Here is a 19,512-nt window from a genome sequence, read left to right as displayed (position 1 = left end):
AATCACACTCAGTTCACATGGTCAGCATACCCCATAACACTCAGTTGACATGGTCAGCATACCCTATCACACTCATTTCACATTGTCAACATACCCCATCACACTCAGTTCACATGGTCAGCATACCCCATCACACTCACTTCACATGGTCAACATACCCCATCACACTCACTTCACATGGTCAACATACCCCATCACACTCAGTTCACATGGTCAACATACCCCATCACACTCAGTTCTCATGGTCAGCATACCCCATCACACTCAGTTCTCATGGTCAGCATACCCCATCACACTCAGTTGTCATGGTGAGCATACCCCATCACACTCAGTTCTCATGGTCAATATACCCCATCACACTCAGTTCACACAGCCAGCATACCCCATCACACTCAGTTCACATGGTCAACTTACCCCATCACACTCACTTCACATGATCAACATACCCCATCACACTCAGTTCACATGGTCAACATACCCCATCACACTCAGTTCTCATGGTCAGCATACCCCATCACACTCAGTTCACATGGTGGACATACCCCATCACACTCAGTTCACATGGTCAACTTACCCCATCACACTCACTTCACATGGTCAACATACCCCATCACACTCAGTTCACATGGTCAACATACCCCATCACACTCAGTTCTCATGGTCAGCATACCCCATCACACTCACTTCACATGGTCAACATACCCCATCACACTCAGTTCACATGGTCAACATACCCCATCACACTCAGTTCTCATGGTCAGCATACCCCATCACTCTCACTTCACATGGTCAACATACCCCATCACACTCAGTTCACATGGTCAACATACCCCATCACACTCAGTTCTCATGGTCAGCATACCCCATCACACTCAGTTCTCATGGTGAACATACCCCATCACACTCAGTTCTCATGGTCAATATACCCCATCACACTCAGTTCACACAGTCAGCATACCCCATCACACTCAGTTCACATGGTCAACTTACCCCATCATACTCACTTCACATGGTCAACATACCCCATCACACTCACTTCACACAGTCAGCATACCCCATCACACTCAGTTCACACAGTCAGCATACCCCATCACACTCAGTTCACATGGTCAACTTACCCCATCACACTCAGTTCACATGGTCAACATACCCCATCACACTCACTTCTCATGGTCAACATACCCCATCACACTCAGTTCACACAGTCAGCATACCCCATCACACTCAGTTCACATGGTCAACTTACCCCATCACACTCAGTTCACATGGTCAACATACCCCATCACACTCAGTTCACACAGTCAGCATACCCCATCACACTCAGTTCACACAGTCAGCATACCCCATCACACTCAGTTCACATGGTCAACTTACCCCATCACACTCAGTTCACATGGTCAACATACCCCATCACACTCACTTCTCATGGTCAACATACCCCCATCACACTCACTTCTCATGGTCAACATACCCCATCACACTCAGTTCACACAGTCAGCATACCCCATCACACTCAATTCTCATGGTCAACATACCCCCATCACACTCACTTCTCATGGTCAATATACCCCATCACACTCAGTTCACACAGTCAGCATACCCCATCACACTCAGTTCACATGGTCAACTTACCCCATCACACTCACTTCACATGGTCAACATACCCCATCACACTCACTTCACACAGTCAGCATACCCCATCACACTCAGTTCACACAGTCAGCATACCCCATCACACTCAGTTCACATGGTCAACTTACCCCATCACACTCAGTTCACATGGTCTACATACCCCATCACACTCACTTCACACAGTCAGCATACCCCATCACACTCAGTTCACACAGTCAGCATACCCCATCACACTCAGTTCACATGGTCAACTTACCCCATCACACTCAGTTCACATGGTCAACATACCCCATCACACTCACTTCTCATGGTCAACATACCCCATCACACTCAGTTCACACAGTCAGCATACCCCATCACACTCAGTTCACATGGTCAACTTACCCCATCACACTCAGTTCACATGGTCAACATACCCCATCACACTCACTTCACAGTCAGCATACCCCATCACACTCAGTTCACACAGTCAGCATACCCCATCACACTCACTTCACACAGTCAGCATACCCCATCACACTCAGTTCACATGGTCAACTTACCCCATCACACTCAGTTCACATGGTCAACATACCCCATCACACTCAGTTCACACAGTCAGCATACCCCATCACACTCAGTTCACACAGTCAGCATACCCCATCACACTCAGTTCACATGGTCAACTTACCCCATCACACTCAGTTCACATGGTCAACATACCCCATCACACTCACTTCTCATGGTCAACATACCACCATCACACTCACTTCTCATGGTCAACATACCCCATCACACTCAGTTCACACAGTCAGCATACCCCATCACACTCAATTCTCATGGTCAACATACCCCATCACACTCACTTCTCATGGTCAATATACCCCATCACACTCAGTTCACACAGTCAGCATACCCCATCACACTCAGTTCACATGGTCAACTTAACCCATCACACTCACTTCACATGGTCAACATACCCCATCACACTCACTTCACACAGTCAGCATACCCCATCACACTCACTTCACACAGTCAGCATACCCCATCACACTCAGTTCACATGGTCAACTTACCCCATCACACTCAGTTCACATGGTCAACATACCCCATCACACTCACTTCACACAGTCAGCATACCCCATCACACTCAGTTCACATAGTCAGCATACCCCATCACACTCAGTTCACATGGTCAACTTACCCCATCACACTCAGTTCACATGGTCAACATACCCCATCACACTCACTTCTCATGGTCAACATACCCCATCACACTCAGTTCACACAGTCAGCATACCCCATCACACTCAGTTCACACAGTCAGCATACCCCATCACACTCAGTTCACATGGTCAACTTACCCCATCACACTCAGTTCACATGGTCAACATACCCCATCACACTCACTTCACACAGTCAGCATACCCCATCACACTCAGTTCACACAGTCAGCATACCCCATCACACTCAGTTCACATGGTCAACTTACCCCATCACACTCACTTCACATGGTCAGCATACCCCATCACACTCAGTTCTCATGGTCAACATACCCCCATCACACTCAGTTCTCATGGTCAACATACCCCATCACACTCAGTTCACACAGTCAGCATACCCCCATCACGGGCTCTTCAAAGTCAATGTCGCAGGTTCAGGCTTCTAGTCGTCCCAGACAAATATTGAAGACGGAGTTTCTTTTAAAATGTATTTATTTGCCTGTAACATGAAACGTCAACATTAGAAATGTGTTGAGTGCTGTCGGCCAATCCTACCAGGCTGACAGGTGACAATTGACTGTCCGTATAATATATGATGTATATAATAATGATAGGAATAAAATAGGCAAAATATATATCTAAGCACTGTGGCTATGCATAGAGTGTTTTTATGATGAGATAATATGCTGACGTCACACTTATGGCGCGAAGTCAGTGATCCATAACATTGTGTTTTTGGTATAATATGTTATTAAAATATGAAACATATATACATATAGTGTTATTCCTTTCACACACTGTCTTACGTGCTATGCTAGTGCAGTGATTAAGTTAGTAATAGCAATTAGCGCGATGTTTACAATATACGCGATCGATTCTTTACTAACTTGAAGTTACATTACTTGATTGGTTATTAAGTAGTATATTCCCTATAATTGATACACTAGCAATAATATATAGATGAAGAAGGCATATATAAGGAAGGTGCTTACCTGTAACATGAAATGTTATTAGAAAAGTGTTGAGTGCTGTCGGCCAATCCTACAAGGCTGACAGGTGACAATTGACTGTGCGTTCAAATTGCCGTGACGTCACAGGTAGAAGCCCGTGAATTAGGCGTTAAGCCAGGTACGGGTAGCACGTACAACTCATTACATGCAGACAGTGGAGGAGCGGCCTTACGATGGATAAAAGTAGAAATAAGGCTGCCGGCGACATCAACATACTCCATCAGTCTACCTATGAGACGGCCTCCGTGGTATAGTGGATAGAGCGTCTGCCCGGACAGGGGAAGTTGGGTGGTTCGATCCCCAGAAGCGTCATACTCAAAGACGTTAAAAATGGTACTTGTTGTTACCCTGCATTGTGGTCGGCATTTAGGGGCTAAAACTGATCGGCTCTCTAGTCAGTACAATGTGCCAGGGTGGTTTAGCACATGTTACACTGCGGCATGGTATCTCAGTGGGCAAGCACTTAAACTGGCATAATATAATTGATATATGATTATTGGCTTGCATTCCATTCAACAGAAATGTTCACTTACGGTCCGAGCGCTTCAGATTCAACCATGTCTAGCCAGGATGAAGGTTTTCAGGCGATAGACGTTGAGGATGGAATCCCATTTTCATCAGAGATATACTATATCATATATGTAAGTTCAAAAATACCACGTTATATACGGAGAAGCAAAAGACACTATACCTCTCAGTTGATCTTTACGTCAGCGATATCATATTTAAAAAATAAACTGTACTGGCGCTTATTAAAACTCAACGAATACAATATTATTCAAAACTTTTAAAAAATCGCATAATACAAAACTGTTGTTGGGTATCTTAGACACCTTATCGTCGAAATAAATAAATTTGCTATTTTCGGCAAAACATTACAGCATTTCAAACATGGTTACAAATTCATTTCGTACCCCATTTTTCAGCAATCTCTTTAAAATCAGATCTTAGTTCTTGCTGCCGCTAAACAAAGATCTGAGGACATCCCATTACGGAACACGTCAGACCGACCTTGCGCGAACTTTGGCCAATCAGAAGGCAGCTTTCTCGTGCTTTACGGCACTAATTTCAAATTGGCGACTACGCTTCGAAAAATATTTTGACAAATTCTCGATTAAAAAATTGAAACCTGAACAAAAGAACATTCTGGAATGGCTATTAGATGGCCTAGATTGTATGGATTCAGTCGTTAAACCCATAACTATCGTTCGGAATACCCCGTGTTAAAGTTTTCAAGGTTGCAAGATTGAAAATCACATTCCGACTATCACTTTCATGATCTGGTAAGCGACGCTCTGATTGGTCGGATGAGAGGTCGTTCTGACGTGACCCCTAATAGGATGTCCTCAGATCGTTGTTTAGCGGGTAGCGAGAACTAAGATCTGATTTTAATGAGATTGATTTTTCAGCGAACCAATTTTTTTTAATCCAGCCACAGATTGCTGTTTACAAACTGTTTCAGGCATTAGTGATGGTTATATTGACACCATCAAAATTAACAGCAGTTCTTTCAATTTTCAATTACATGAAAACAAACTCGGCTCACTATATTTTGCAAATATGTTATAGTATATCTAAACTTACATATACACCACAGTCTATCTTAACTTACATATATATCACAGTATATCTGAACTTACATAAATGTCACAATGTTCTTTAACTTGATATATTTACACCACAGTCTATCTTAACTTACATATATATCACAGTATATCTGAACTTACATAAATGTGGTGTATATGTAAGTTTAGATATAATATAACATATTTGTAAGCAAAGGTACATTGTGACGTATATGTGAGTAAAGATATACTATTGCATACATATATATAAGTTAAGATATACTGTGATATATATGTAAGTTAAGATAGACTGTGGTGTATATGTAAATTTAGATATACTATTCCCTATTTGTAAGCAAAGATATACTATTGCATATATATATAAGTTAAGATATACTGTGACATTTGTAAATTACCATGACTTATTAGTGACTTTAATGTGAGTGCATCAATCACATTTCCTATTCCATCCTCGGCAAAAAAATATTTTTTTACCAATTTTCTTTTTTTGTATGTCATAATATCATCTGCCTATGAGTACATGTACAGTTCTTTCAAAATAGATTGTGTGGTTCCATGCAACTATTGAAATAAATTTTAGTACCTTACGTATTACAGGCCAGTATATATCTATATATACTGAACAAAAAGTTAGGGATCATGACTATTTGTAGAATACCTTTATGAAAATATGTGCTCGGCGTTCACTTCAAAAATACCATATTTTTGTTCAGTATACATACTCATCTTACCTTGCATTAAGATACTCGTGTCTATGGTTTCTATGTACCCTTCCAAGGTACAAAATTCATATACAGTAAACTACGCTTACAACGAACTGACCGATATTACGAACTTATTTTTTAGTCCTGGCCATTTGTTGCATATATGATGTATATATATATATGATTATGACGAACTACGGTTATTACTAACTAAAGTTATAATCGTAGTTTACTGTATTCCGCTTGGAGGCGCCGAACTTCTTACCAATGCGAATATATGACATGATTATATTAGCTCCAAACTGAACATCAAATGTGTTTAGTGAACGTAACCAGTACATAGGCGCTCACGCAGGATGTATCACGCAGGGTATATCATATCATATAACCTTCGAGACTGGCTGCCTACTTATACTTCCTTCTTTTACTCCTGACTGTTTTGTGTTCATCCCTCCGTCTAGATCTCTACAAACGGCGTGATTAGTTTTGGGACGCGGTTTGGTTCGTACTCGCCATCATTACCCACCACAACCCAGAACATCTTGTGTCCTTACTGGGCCGACATTGACATCACGTCCGACTATAGCCCAAACACAACTGCCATCTACTACCAGGCATACAATGGCACCAGCAATAGGCTTGAAACAGCTTCCACTTGGATTAAGAAATACATCTCTGACAGCACATTCAAAGCAACATGGGCGTTGGTGGTCACGTGGTATCACGTGCCACAGAAGGGACAATCCTCATCTGACGAGGTAAGAAATCATAGTAAGTAAATGAGTGCAAGAGTGAATGAGTGAGTCTATGCTTGATTCAATGTGTGTGTGTGTGATTCAGTGATTGTTTCAGTGTGTCTGTGATCCAGTGAGTGATTCAGTGACAGACATATAGACAGATAGTTATACACTTGGAGTTGCACTTTTTGTTTAATAATTTACGTCCTCTACGAAAGGATCAATATATTAAATTGATTTGGTTTCTGTGAAGGTTGCAACGTTCCAAGTGCTGCTGGTCACTAACGGTCAGTCCACGTATGCCTTGTATACCTACAACAGAATGGGATGGACGGTGAGAGACGATATCCCAATTTACATCGGCTATGAAAGTTCAAATACGAGAGATAGAAGACAGGAGGTCCTTATCATGTCTGGAAAGCGGGCAGCTTATACCAACGCCGGCATCGGCAGCAACACGCGTAGGTAGCACGTCATCATCCAAGCAAAAGCTCCTCACATCATAAACGCAAACTCAACGGATACTCTGTAGTGAACCACGAATGCCAATAAATATATCAAACGTGAGACATAAAGCGTGACCGCCTCTGTGGTGTAGTGGGTAAAGTGTCTGCCAGGAGAGCGTAAAGTCGGTGGTTCGATCCCGGGCCAAAGACGCACACGCAAACGCTGACGCACACACACGTGCATGCACGTCCCTATGTTAGTGCAATATTCTTGGACACGACGTTAAACCCCATTTCAACTCACATCCGCTCACCTCGGATAAAGCATTATGATCGTTATGTTTTATCAAAGAAATGCTTAGGTTGAGGCGGGTGTATATGGGGAGCACACAGCCTTAAAGTCGTCAATTCATGGGGGGGTTTGGATGGCCCTGTGAGTAAACCGTTGTACCGGGATCGATTCCCTTTTTTTGTAAAACCTCTGAGGCAGACAAATATTCAAGCTGAATCATAGCATTGTTGGAGAGCCACGTGGTTATCGCTCGAAGATATAGAGGATATTTCATGTGTCTGTGAAATATCACGTTTCTCTCATTTCGTAGCCACGAGTGAAAATATCTTCTTTTTCCCCGTCGCGAGATGAGAGAAACATGATATTTCACGAGACACATGGAATATCCTTTCATATATAGATATATATTTATACTTTTTGTGTAGTTATCTATCGGAAAATTAAATTATTTCATTACAAATGTAAAACATTGAAACGTAAATTCTCCCTTCCTAACACACAGAGACGGTTCACCACCCCTGGTATTTGTGACTAAAAATGTAGCTTCGTGTTTTCAAATTCTTAAATAATATAACCAAAAATAACACAAAATATTTTGGGTCACGAAAATTCTGTATCATACCTTAAAGATATGAGTAGATACAAAATCAACCTTAACAAAATATATTTTTGAAAACGACGAGACCGATTTGGAAAGAAAGAATACACGTTGGTCAAGTAATGAAATGGCGATTTGCGAAACGAACATTCTCGATCGAGTTAGATGAGAAATTTACAGTTTATAACGAAACATTTTCAAGAGAATAACAAACGGCATAAAGACATTTTAACTCCATAAATGATCATCTATTTCGCCTTGTCAATGTGGAACTAACGTAAAAAGGAGGTCAACAGTTTGTGAACAGGCCAGACATTTACGATAAAGGGAGACAATTTGAGGGGAGGTCACTCATGTATGACAATAGTTACGTCAAAGTGTTATGTTCACAGCAGTGAAATATGAAGTGTTATGTTCACTGCAGAAAAAATCATGTGTTATGTTCACTGCAGTGAAAATATCCCTTTTCTCAACTTCTGAAAACTCGGTCTTTCACACTATATAATAAAACAATAATCTTCAAAAAAACACTTTTTAGTTTGAAACAAAATATTTTAAACAATTCAGGTACCCCGGGCGTGTACGTATTCGACATCGGGGGGACAGTGACGAACTTCGTATCGTTGTGTAAACAATGGTACACCGAATGGGAGCGGGACTACCAGTTTTGGTGGGCCTGGTACCTGGATGACTGTCCCTGCAGCTCCGTGTGGATGAACAGAGACTGGAGGTTCTACCTGTCTGACTATAGATACCAAAATGGTCCATTCAGTGTCTGTTACACATCGCGCCTCGTTTGGTGGACCACTCCTTTGTCTCGGGTAAGTTGCTCACTCACACATTACTGAGCGTATGACTTGAGGCGTACCACTACTTAAGTTTAATGTGCGAGGAGAGCAAAAGGCGACGCAGGGCCTACAGATGTACCACTATTTGAGCTACAGATGGATAATTTTGAGTAAAAATATATTGGTGAAATGAAGATTTGGGTAAGAGGTATATTTCCCATCACATGTTTGAAATGCTGTAAAATTGTGGCGAAAAATGTTAATTTATTGATTTTTAAAGATAACATGCCAAAGTTTTGTATTATGCGAATAATAAATTTTAAAAGTTTTAAATTATATTATATTAAAAATAAAACCATGTAGAAGTATTCTAAGTGCCAGTGCAGTTCATATTTTTGGATAAAATGTTGCGAACTTAAGCTATTTTCAATTGAAAAGCAAACATATGACAAACTCACCTGAGAGGTATAGTTTGCTTTGCTCATCAGTTGGTTTTCCGCCATCATAGTCCATCACTTACATAGCATATTGTAAATAGTTTCCTGAACAGATAAACGAGTTAAATGATTTGAATGTTCCACTTTGCATGGTTTGAATTCTGACATTTTTTCTGCAGAAATGTTGCTACAGAGACACCAGATTATTGACGTCAGTTGAGGAATCTGGATCGCTGCAGAGGTTTGATCCCGTTTTTGTACGGCTTCATTACCTGGCGGATTACCTGGGAAGATATTATTGCTGTGAGCAGTCCAACAGGTGCGATCTCTTCTTCAGCATCCGGCCCCAGAGATTCTGTTCACTCACATTCCCGTTCTGGTGGGGTAAGTGAAGACTATTGACGTGACGAGTGAGTGAGTGGGTGGGTGAGTGGGTGAGTGAGTGAGTGAGTGAGTGAGTGAGTGAGTGAGTGAGTGAGTGAGTGAGTAGGATTAACGTCGCTTTGAACAGGATGTATATCACAGTATCATCTTGGAGATAAACAGATTCTTACATCACGCATTCATTCTCTCTGACATTAAAGGTACTGAGATGCCCGCTTCCGTTTTTCGTGCGAAGCAAAAATATTTCTATATCTATTTCTGTTGAGTTGTACATGACGGTTTTTGTGCTACTCAAACATATATCTATTTCTTTAGTGGTGATATTGGTAACATAAGTAAGAGAATGGTGAGGGACTAGAGGTTTCGTATGTCGGTGTATTTACTGAATGTGAGAAGAAAGCAGCTACATGAGGTCTGTCACTTTGATGAATCTTCGAGCGTGAATATGGTGCTGACAAACCAAAAATCAAATTCATGATGAACATGGGATTCATAAGACCCCACCACACCCCAACCCAAAACCCCAACCCCAACCCCAACCCCACCAAACCCCCAAACCCCCACACCTCACCATCGGATTACCCAGTCACATTTATTTTCTATTAAACACACAATCACGCGACGTTTGTTATTATCAAATAATATGCAAAATACCAGTTTTGCAGTATAAGTTACATGTCCTTCATGTTTTCTTCATTTTTATCATGTACAGTAATTTTGTGACTGTTGATATGGCGCTGTATTAGGGATGATTGTGTGTTTAATGGAAAAACTGGGTACCAAAATGATGGTTGACTGACTGTAGGTTTGTTGAGCTTGAGGTTTGTTCAATATTCTACCATGACATCGATGAATGTTTGATTCTGATTGGTAAAAAGAGGTTTCCTTTTTGCTACGGAAACCCCTTTCAAATACATTAAGCCTTTTCACAATAAACGTGCGTATGAATACATAGAAAGCCTATATATTGATTCATAAAAAGTGGCTGCCGATCGATCACCACCATATATACTGTAAATCTTTATTTCCTCTAATACACGCTGGGTCTCTAATACCAGCAAGGTCTCTAATACACGCTGAGTCAAGGGCTCTCGCGAAATTAAAAGATGGCGTAGCGCCAAATAGAGGAAATACGGTAGTTTTATATCGTTTCTTTGGGGCGTTGTAGGCCGCAACCCTTACTGCTTCGATGATGACATTTAAATATTTAAAACGAAAGCATATCTTTTGCATACAAATGAAATGTTCATGAAACTGTTAGAGTAATGTTCTGTGGTGAATCGGAACAATTTAAGCCATTCCTCATTGAAACAACCAACAATGAAAGCATTATATAACATTATAATAATTGTTTGAAGAAACTTTATTCAGGACAACTAGTTGTTTACAAACCTTTTTGTGATCAATATTCGTTGCCATCTCCATCAACCACAACCGTTAGAATTTGTCAGGAGGGGATTTGAAAGTCCATAAGAAAACACTCCCCTTCGAAAGTCCACGAAAACAATGTCCCAACTGATGTGGCAGCTTATTAAACTTGATGAAATTCATTTCAGAACACACACAGTTAAGAAAATCATACACGACCCACTATTTCTGGGCCCAAAATGTCTAAGTTCTGTCACTATCTGGCTTTGGATCCGTGAAATCTTGAAATTGACAGGTCACACCATGACCAGGTTAAAATATCCGACTCGTCTGCAGGCTAAAAAGCGGCTGTTCAGTCATACTCAGTTACATTGGTAATCATATTCTGCCAGCAGGCTCGATCAATCCCAGATAATCTACAGGTTAATGTTGAACCACATCATAGATCGTGGTTGTCATCTTTCTTCATTCATTCAACTAGTTACGGTGAATGAAAAAACAAGATTGTCAGCCATTGACAGCTGCGAAGTGTGAGTAACCGTGATGTAGGTCAAGTTCTGCCACATTCAAGTTTGGGGGGGAGAGGCATTTATTTTGATTTTATTATTGTTTACTAGGGGTAATTGCTAACTAACTAATAACACTTACACATGTTAAATGTATAATATAATGTTAATTCATAAAGTATGTAGTAGAAATATATTCGTTTAGCATTTTAAAACCTTTTTCTATAACCTGTCACCTACAATAGAAATGATTACCAAGAAATTACCTCTCGCGCAAAATTCCGAGAAATGACAGTCAGTCCACTGTGTACAACAGTGTACAACAGGTTGGTAGAAATTAAAACATCTGTCTTTGGACTAAGTTTGGAGTGTAATTTGTCTAGTTCTTTTGAAAACCTATGTCTTTTGAACACTTATTATGAACTACTCACGACTATGGTATTATTAATCTTAAACTTTAGTAATAATTGTTACATATATAACTACCTGTGACCACTTTTCGGAATGTTCTAAGATTGCGGACCTGTGTACCTGGGTTGTTACGGCATTGCAAGAGAGCACCATATTTCCCAAGCGTTGTTGCCGTCATGGTAGAATGGAGATAAACCTACTGTGTTTTAAAATTTGATGTAGTCCCACTGTAGAGTAGATACCTCTTTATTATAAAAGCGGTCTGTTCAAAATTAAAATAAAGAGGTATCTATTCTACAGTGGGACTACATCAAATTTCAAAACACAGTAGGTTTATCTCTTAATTCATGGAAGCACCTTGTTTCATGCAGTTGATACTGACAAGTATTGAAGCATTGTCGGGCCGAGATTGATAAGGTTATAATGACTATTTCAGGCAACGGGTTCGGTGACCCGCATATCACAACCCTTGATGAGCTCACCTACATCTTCAACGGTTTCGGCGAGTACGTTATGGTTCATCGGGAGGACGCAAATGCCACTTTTACACTTCAAGCCAGAACAGAACGGGCACTTAATAAGGACGGCAACCTCACCACGGCAACCATCTTCACGGCCTTTGCTGCTACGGACACAAATGATACCTTCATCGTGGAACTTTCTCCATCTAAGGAAGGTAGGCAAAATCCAAACTATTCTTTTACTGACACACAGTTCTAATACATAGCTTAGAGAGCTACAAATGATACACATCTGATGCAAACATGCTGCATTATTACCTCCCCAAGTAATAGGGCACAGGTCATGGACACTTTCTACAGTTTTACCCCCCTTAGTAATAGGGTACATCTGATGCAAACATACTACATTATTACCTCCCTTAGTAATAGGGCACATCTAATAAAACTTTCTACATTATTACCTCCCTTAGTAAAAGGGCAGATATGATGCAAATTTTGTACATTATTACCTCGCTTAGTAACAGTGCACAGATCATGCAAACTTTCTATATCATTACCTCCCTTGGTTATAGGGCACATGTGTTGCAAACTAGCTTCATTATTACCTCCCTCGGCAATCAGTAAAGGATGATGTACACTAGCTACTGCATTACCTCCCTTGATAATAAGGCACAGGTGATGCAAATTAGCTACATTATTACCTCCCTTGGCAATCAGAAAAGGGTGATGTACGCTAACTACTACATTACCTTCCTTGATGATAAGGCACAGCTGATGCAAACTATCTTCATTATTACCTCTCTTGACAACACGGTACAGCAAGCTCCTTCCCAGCCTGCTACACCCTTGTTACTCTCTCGGTAACATCGCTGCCGTCAGTTTGGGAGTGGCCATTACAAGAATCTTGAAATTTGCCTACTTATCCCAAATGTAGTAACGTTTTTACTTTTGTTTATGTCTTTGGGAATGCCTTCATAGTAAATTTTTAAAGGTTCACGACAAGGCACAGCTGATGCAAACTAGCTACATTATTACCTCCCTTGGCAACAAGACACAGCTGATGCAAACTAGCTACATTATTACCTCCCTTGGCAACAAGACACAGCTGATGCAAACTAGCTACATTAGCACCTCCCTTGGCAACAAGGCACATCTGATGCAAACTAACTACATTATTACCTCCCTTGGCAACAAGGCACATTTGATACAAACTAGCCACCTTATTACTTCCCTTGGCAATGAGGCACAGTTGATGCAAACTAGCCACATTATTACCTCCCTTGGTACAAGACAGAGCTGATGTAAACTAGATGATGTCCCTCATGGAGTCTGATCAACAAAGCGTTGTTATTGCATTGTGCATTACAACCAAGGGGAAATAAATCTTTCAACTGAATTGTGAACCGTCCTAATCAAAGTACCTTTTCCAGTAAAGAAGAAAGAAATAATCAAATAGCAAATATCATGTCAGAAACCAATGCCAACTGGCTGAGATTAGCTTATTGCAACTTTGGTACGGTAGGCGTCTCGACTCTGCGAGGATTTGCCCTGCGTCATGACTATGTTCCTTTAACTAGAATAAGTAAAATGGATAAAGTTATTAGAAGACGATCCGCACGTCGGCCAGTTAATGGCAGACCTTAGGCTTCTATGATAAAGAACGGAAAAATATCGTTACCATTATACGACATATACTGACGGAAATAAGATAGCATATGAAGTATGTGATACCCGTGTCACAGTTCATTTTTTACTTTAAGTTTGCAGTTTTTCTATGACTGTTTTCAACCCTGTAACATTTTATAAAGATTTTAATTTTGGGGTCAACTCCAACTTTCAAGTCTTTATTCTCTTTTGCCGGGGAATTTATGTACAAGTGTATTAAAAAATGTAATGTTGTGTCACTAATTCAAGTCACATTGTAGTAGTTTTTTTCTAGTCAGCCTTTGTTAATATTTAAGGATTCATCATCTTCCGGAATAAGAAGGACTTGTCTTTGGCCTTCGAGAAAGACGCCAACTTTACCGAGGACGGCAATGGCGGGTTGACAGTTAGTCGGCAAGATAAAGACGTTGTCGGATTCTTCCCCTCAGGTACACAGGGTAGTGTGAGCTATGTAGAGTGTGTAGTGTTTGTAGTGTCGGTGTGTTGTGTGTGTGTAGTAACGTCGTGTTTAGTGTGTAGTGAGGTCGTGTTTAGTGTGTAGTGACGTCGTGCTGTGTATGTAGTGACGTCGTGTTGTGTAAATAGTGACGTCGTGTTGTGTTTGTAGCCTCGGTGTGTCGTGTGTGTAGTGACGTCGTGTTGTATAGTTACATTGTGTTGTGTATGTAGTGACGTGTTGTGCGTGAGGTGTGTTCTAGTGGACGATATGTGGTTCTTGTGTAGACTGTTCTAGTGTGTGGTGTGTTCTGTGTGGTGTGTTTGCAGCATGTTGTGTATGTAGTGTGTTCGATATGTATAGTATGTGGCTGGTGTGCGGTTGTTCTAGTGTGTTGTGTTTGTAGTGTGTTGTGTGTGCTAGTGTGTAGCGTGTTCTAGTGTGTGGTGTGTTCTAGTGTGTTGTGTTTGTAGTGCGTTGTGTGCTCTAGTGTGTTGTGTTTGTAGTGAAGTGTTGTGTATGTAGTGTGTTCGGCATGTATAGTATGTGACTAGTGTGTGGTGTGTTCTAGTGGGTGGTGTTGTAGTTTGTTCTAGTGTGTGGTTGTTTGTAGTGACGTCGTGTTGTGTATGTAGTGTGTTCAGCATGTATGGTATGCGGTTGGTGTGTGGTGTGCTCTAGTGTGTGGTGTGTTCAAGTGTGTAGTGTGTTCTGTATGATGTGTTTGTAGTGACGTCGTGTTGTGTATGTACTGTGTTCGGCATGTATAGTTTATGTATGCAGTGAAGTGTTGTGTGTGAGGTGTGTTCTGGTGGACGGTATGTGGTTGTTGTGTGGTGTGTTCTGTGTGTTATGTTTACAGTATGTTGTGTATGCAGTGTGTTCGATATGTATGGAATGTGGCTGGTGTGCTCTAGTGGGTTGTGTAGTATGTGTGGTGTTATGAGTGTATCGTGTATCATCCGTGCCCTCGCGTTGTTAACGGTGGAGTTTGTGGTGTAAACCGTGATGTTTTAAGTGTCGTGTGTTCGGTACATGCAGTAAGTGGTGTGTGTGTGTGTAAATTGAAACATTAAGAACATAGGGTGTTGTGTAATACAAATGAAATTCCCAAACGGTGGTTTGATAGTTTGGGTATCCGAGCTAATACAAAGGCTCTGTGCCAGCAGAATAATTACAACAGAAGGGAAAATGCATACTCATTGTTTTATGTCGCCTGTGTAAACATAATGAAATATTAAATTGATCGGCTAAATGCCACAAGTATATCGCTGGACTTTCAGGAGTCTCCGTGCGAGTGGTGCTGGGACCCAAGCTGCTCACTGTCTCCGTAGGAATGCCGGCTGGTTTTAAGAACAAAGTGAGAGGGCTGATGGGAAATTTCAACGATGACAAGTCCGACGATCTTACTTTTCCAAATGGAACAATTCTAAATATTAACTCAAAAGAGAGGGCGATATACCAATTCGGGCAAACATGTAAGTACTTCTTATGTTCGTATATGTCATCCTATATTTTGGTCCTAGGACAAATAGATACCTCAGTAGACTATACTTGGCATGGTGGGTGATTTACATGTGGCATGGTAAGTGATTTGCCGGTCATATCGGCTGAAGATGATGAATAATAATCGCCGATGTACCTAACAGAATCCGCTGATCATGGATTCGAACTCAGACTCGGGTAAGCATGTCCACAGTTTTCATTAAAATAAATTGTTGATTTTTGTTTGTTGCCCAGCAACACTCCTCCTCTACGAATACGGCCCGTGAACAAACAAGAACCAGAAGTGTAAGCTTGTGTTATACTCCATGTTAAGGTCATATCAGGTCTTACATGCATGTCATATTAAGTACACTCCTCCAAAATCCCTCCATTAATTTCTGGAATGTTGAAACCTTGATTGAAAGGCTTAGTGAATTAATGAGTTTATTCCGTTAAGGGGCCACAGGGCCACAAGTTACATTGATTCTAACAGTTCACCTATACAGAGCGGACCGATCCATAAAGCGCCCGCAAGCCACGAACATTCATGGGTTTAAAATCCTCGAAGTGCACAGAGGAGGCACAAAAGGTTACTAAGGCCGTCATAACCTACGTATGCCATGTGGATCTGATCCCAACACATGTTGGCAACAATCAGTTGAATGCTTAGTTGTAAGCATTTGTTCGTTGTGAGCAGCTCGGGTTCAATTCTCCACACGGAAGCCCATTTCTGGTGTTCCCCGCCGTATTATTGCTGAAATATTTTTAAAAGCAGCGTAACCTCTCACTCACTCACACTAGTCTACTCCTCCCCCATCTGTTTTCAGGGCAGATCAACTTGACAGAATCCCTCTTTGTGTATCCACCACGGAAGAACGCATCCGACTATTACCACCCAGACTTCGAGCCTCTGTACTATGACGAGGCAAGCGAGGCAGATAGGAATGCCTCTATTGCTGCATGTGGCGGGGACGAGAAGAACTTGCCCTGTATATTTGATTTCCTGGCGACCGGAGACCAGGCTGTTGCAGACTCTACTAAGCAGACGGACGAGGGTGTTAAAAAGGAGCGAGCCGAGCAATGTAAGTGGGACGGCCCTGTTTAACATGACATTAGGAGACAGACATTCGGCGTTTTCAGATTTGCTAATGTTGTTTAGTTATTTGTACACACTCACATTTGATGCTGCGTCTTAGCAATCTTATATCATGTTGTTGGATTGTTAGATGTGGGCTGTCATGAAGGTAGCTAGAATGTTTTGTATATCAGTTTGTTTGTATCATTTTGGAATGTGATATTCAATCTTGCCATATGAACACATTTGTTGTGCAGCCAACACGATACCGTCCATCACTTCCAACGTCACCGTCCTGCACGTGACTGTCGGACAGGAAATTATCTTCTCCCTGAACGCAACAGACACCGACAGCGACGACACCATCACCTACGAGGTTGTGGACAAGCCAGACGGTTTCAATCTGACAGAGGCTGACCAGATTGGAAACGAGAGAAGTGCCCAAGGCTCCTATACACCCACGTCCACTAGCCCCGGTAAAATAAGGTGAGTGGGTCCAAAGCCAACTATCCGGAATCAATGTGTTTCTCAATCGCATGATCAAGTGGACTAAATTCAGCGTAGCTCATCAATACAGTGACTTCATATTTGTTTTCAGTTGGATGTCAAAACTACATTTGAACCTGGGTATTTATACATAATCATCAATTATACATCAATCAGATGTCAATTCAAGATAGTTGGGAAAGATCGTTAAATGACTGTGTAGGCCACAAGTTACACCAGTTGAATCATCAGCTATATGATGCTGCGAAACACGTGTGTATCTTCCCGAGGCAAGGGAGTTCACTGACTATAAAAGGCCAGTTGCTGAACTAGGCTGGTATTATGGAGTTACAGCTTGGCTGGACAACGAGTCTGTGCATAGTCCAATCAATTTTTATCAGTTAACTCCCTTGCCTCGGGAAGATGTAACAATACACGGTTACCACCATTGTGATGTCGTTGCTTTGTCTCCTATAAACTAGAAACATACTCCAACCGGTATCATCATCCACGCTAGTGTGTTATTCAATAGCAATTATTATAGCCACTGATACTGATGAATGATGAAGCTCCATCTATGTCCACAGCATTGTAGTAAAGGACTCAAAGAACACGTCGTCGGAGACGGTGGACATTAAGATACGGCTCTGCGACGGTTGCTCGGGCAATGGGTCTTGTGACTTCACTCGCACACGCGCCGACCAGAACACGGGGGCGTCGGCATCGTTCGAGATTGCGGCTTGTGTCTGTGACACAGGAATTACAGGTAACTGAGATCAGTTTAGTTTCAAATAGAGCGACAAAACTAATCATAAGAAAAATCTGCATTACGCTTCTGACTACATCATCAGCATGTGCTTATGAACCACTAGCAAACTGTGATGTTGCCAGGTGTTCGTAAACCAACGTCTACTACATCATAAACACCATAAGCTGCTGGGCAAAAGAAAGTATAACATATGGTTACTTATGATGTGGGCCTCGTAGTTGTGTTTGCGACCAAAGTTTGCAGTGTTTCGGCGACTGTCTTCAGTCCAATTTTCGAGTGCATACTTTCTTTTGCTAGGAAGTTCTATACCTTCAGTCCTCTCTAAGCATTACTTAATACTCACTGTAACTTCGTCAGTTATATACATAAATCGAACTGTATAATCTTTCACATGAATATCATTGTCCAATCCTCTGGTAAGCTAGTGTGGCTAATTCTGATGAATACAATGTTCTGTGTTCTCCAGGTGCCGACTGTAGCCAGGATGTTGACGGTTGTAACAGTTTGCCGTGTTTCACTGGCCAGAACTGCACCGACCTGGTCCCGGCGGAAGAGAAGCGCCTCGGACGAGGCTACAACTGCAGTGCCTGTCCCGACGGATTCCAAGCATCTGGGGACAAGTGTGAAGGTAAATTCTACTCTTCTACACAACAGTTCTAAAGGTTATACGCATTCCGGATTAGACAGACCATTTCCCACAACACACCGAACCAATACTTGTCCATGTGAAGTATTAAATAGTTTTAGCAACCTTTATTTTTTTTATTTTTTTTATTTCTTTCGCTTTTGAACCCTTGAAAAGAGTGTGAGTCGGTGCGGTTTACGTAGTTTTTAACAATATGTCACCCATATCATAGCAGGGACACCACGAATTTCACAAACAATATATGTGTTGGGAATCGAACCCGGGTAATTTTGACGGTAGTTAATTATCGGGGCGACTTGACTACCGTCAGTATAAACATCATCTCTTGCAGTGTAAAACAAATTATGTATCTTAATTCTGTATGATATTCTTTCTTGTAATCAGATAT

General features: G+C 41.3%; 2 protein-coding genes across 2 annotated transcripts in view; both read left to right on the top strand.

Annotated features, from left to right (window-relative positions):
- LOC125372303 overlaps window positions 1–6,730 on the top strand; it is a 32,047-nt gene extending 25,317 nt beyond the window's left edge. Inside the window, exon 5 of the mRNA XM_048381634.1 lies at window positions 6,596–6,730. Coding sequence (XP_048237591.1) covers window positions 6,596–6,618 — 23 coding nt within the window. The 3' untranslated portion in view covers window positions 6,619–6,730. The remainder of the gene's footprint in view (window positions 1–6,595) is intronic.
- LOC124134734 overlaps window positions 1–19,512 on the top strand; it is a 462,484-nt gene that overhangs the window by 407,429 nt on the left and 35,543 nt on the right. The window lies entirely within an intron of this gene.

Source organism: Haliotis rufescens, unplaced genomic scaffold, assembly GCF_023055435.1.
Source record: "Haliotis rufescens isolate VD_foot unplaced genomic scaffold, xgHalRufe1.0.p SCAF_4, whole genome shotgun sequence".
NCBI classification, from domain to species: domain Eukaryota; kingdom Metazoa; phylum Mollusca; class Gastropoda; order Lepetellida; family Haliotidae; genus Haliotis; species Haliotis rufescens.
This window is presented reverse-complemented; position numbering and strand designations above follow the sequence as displayed.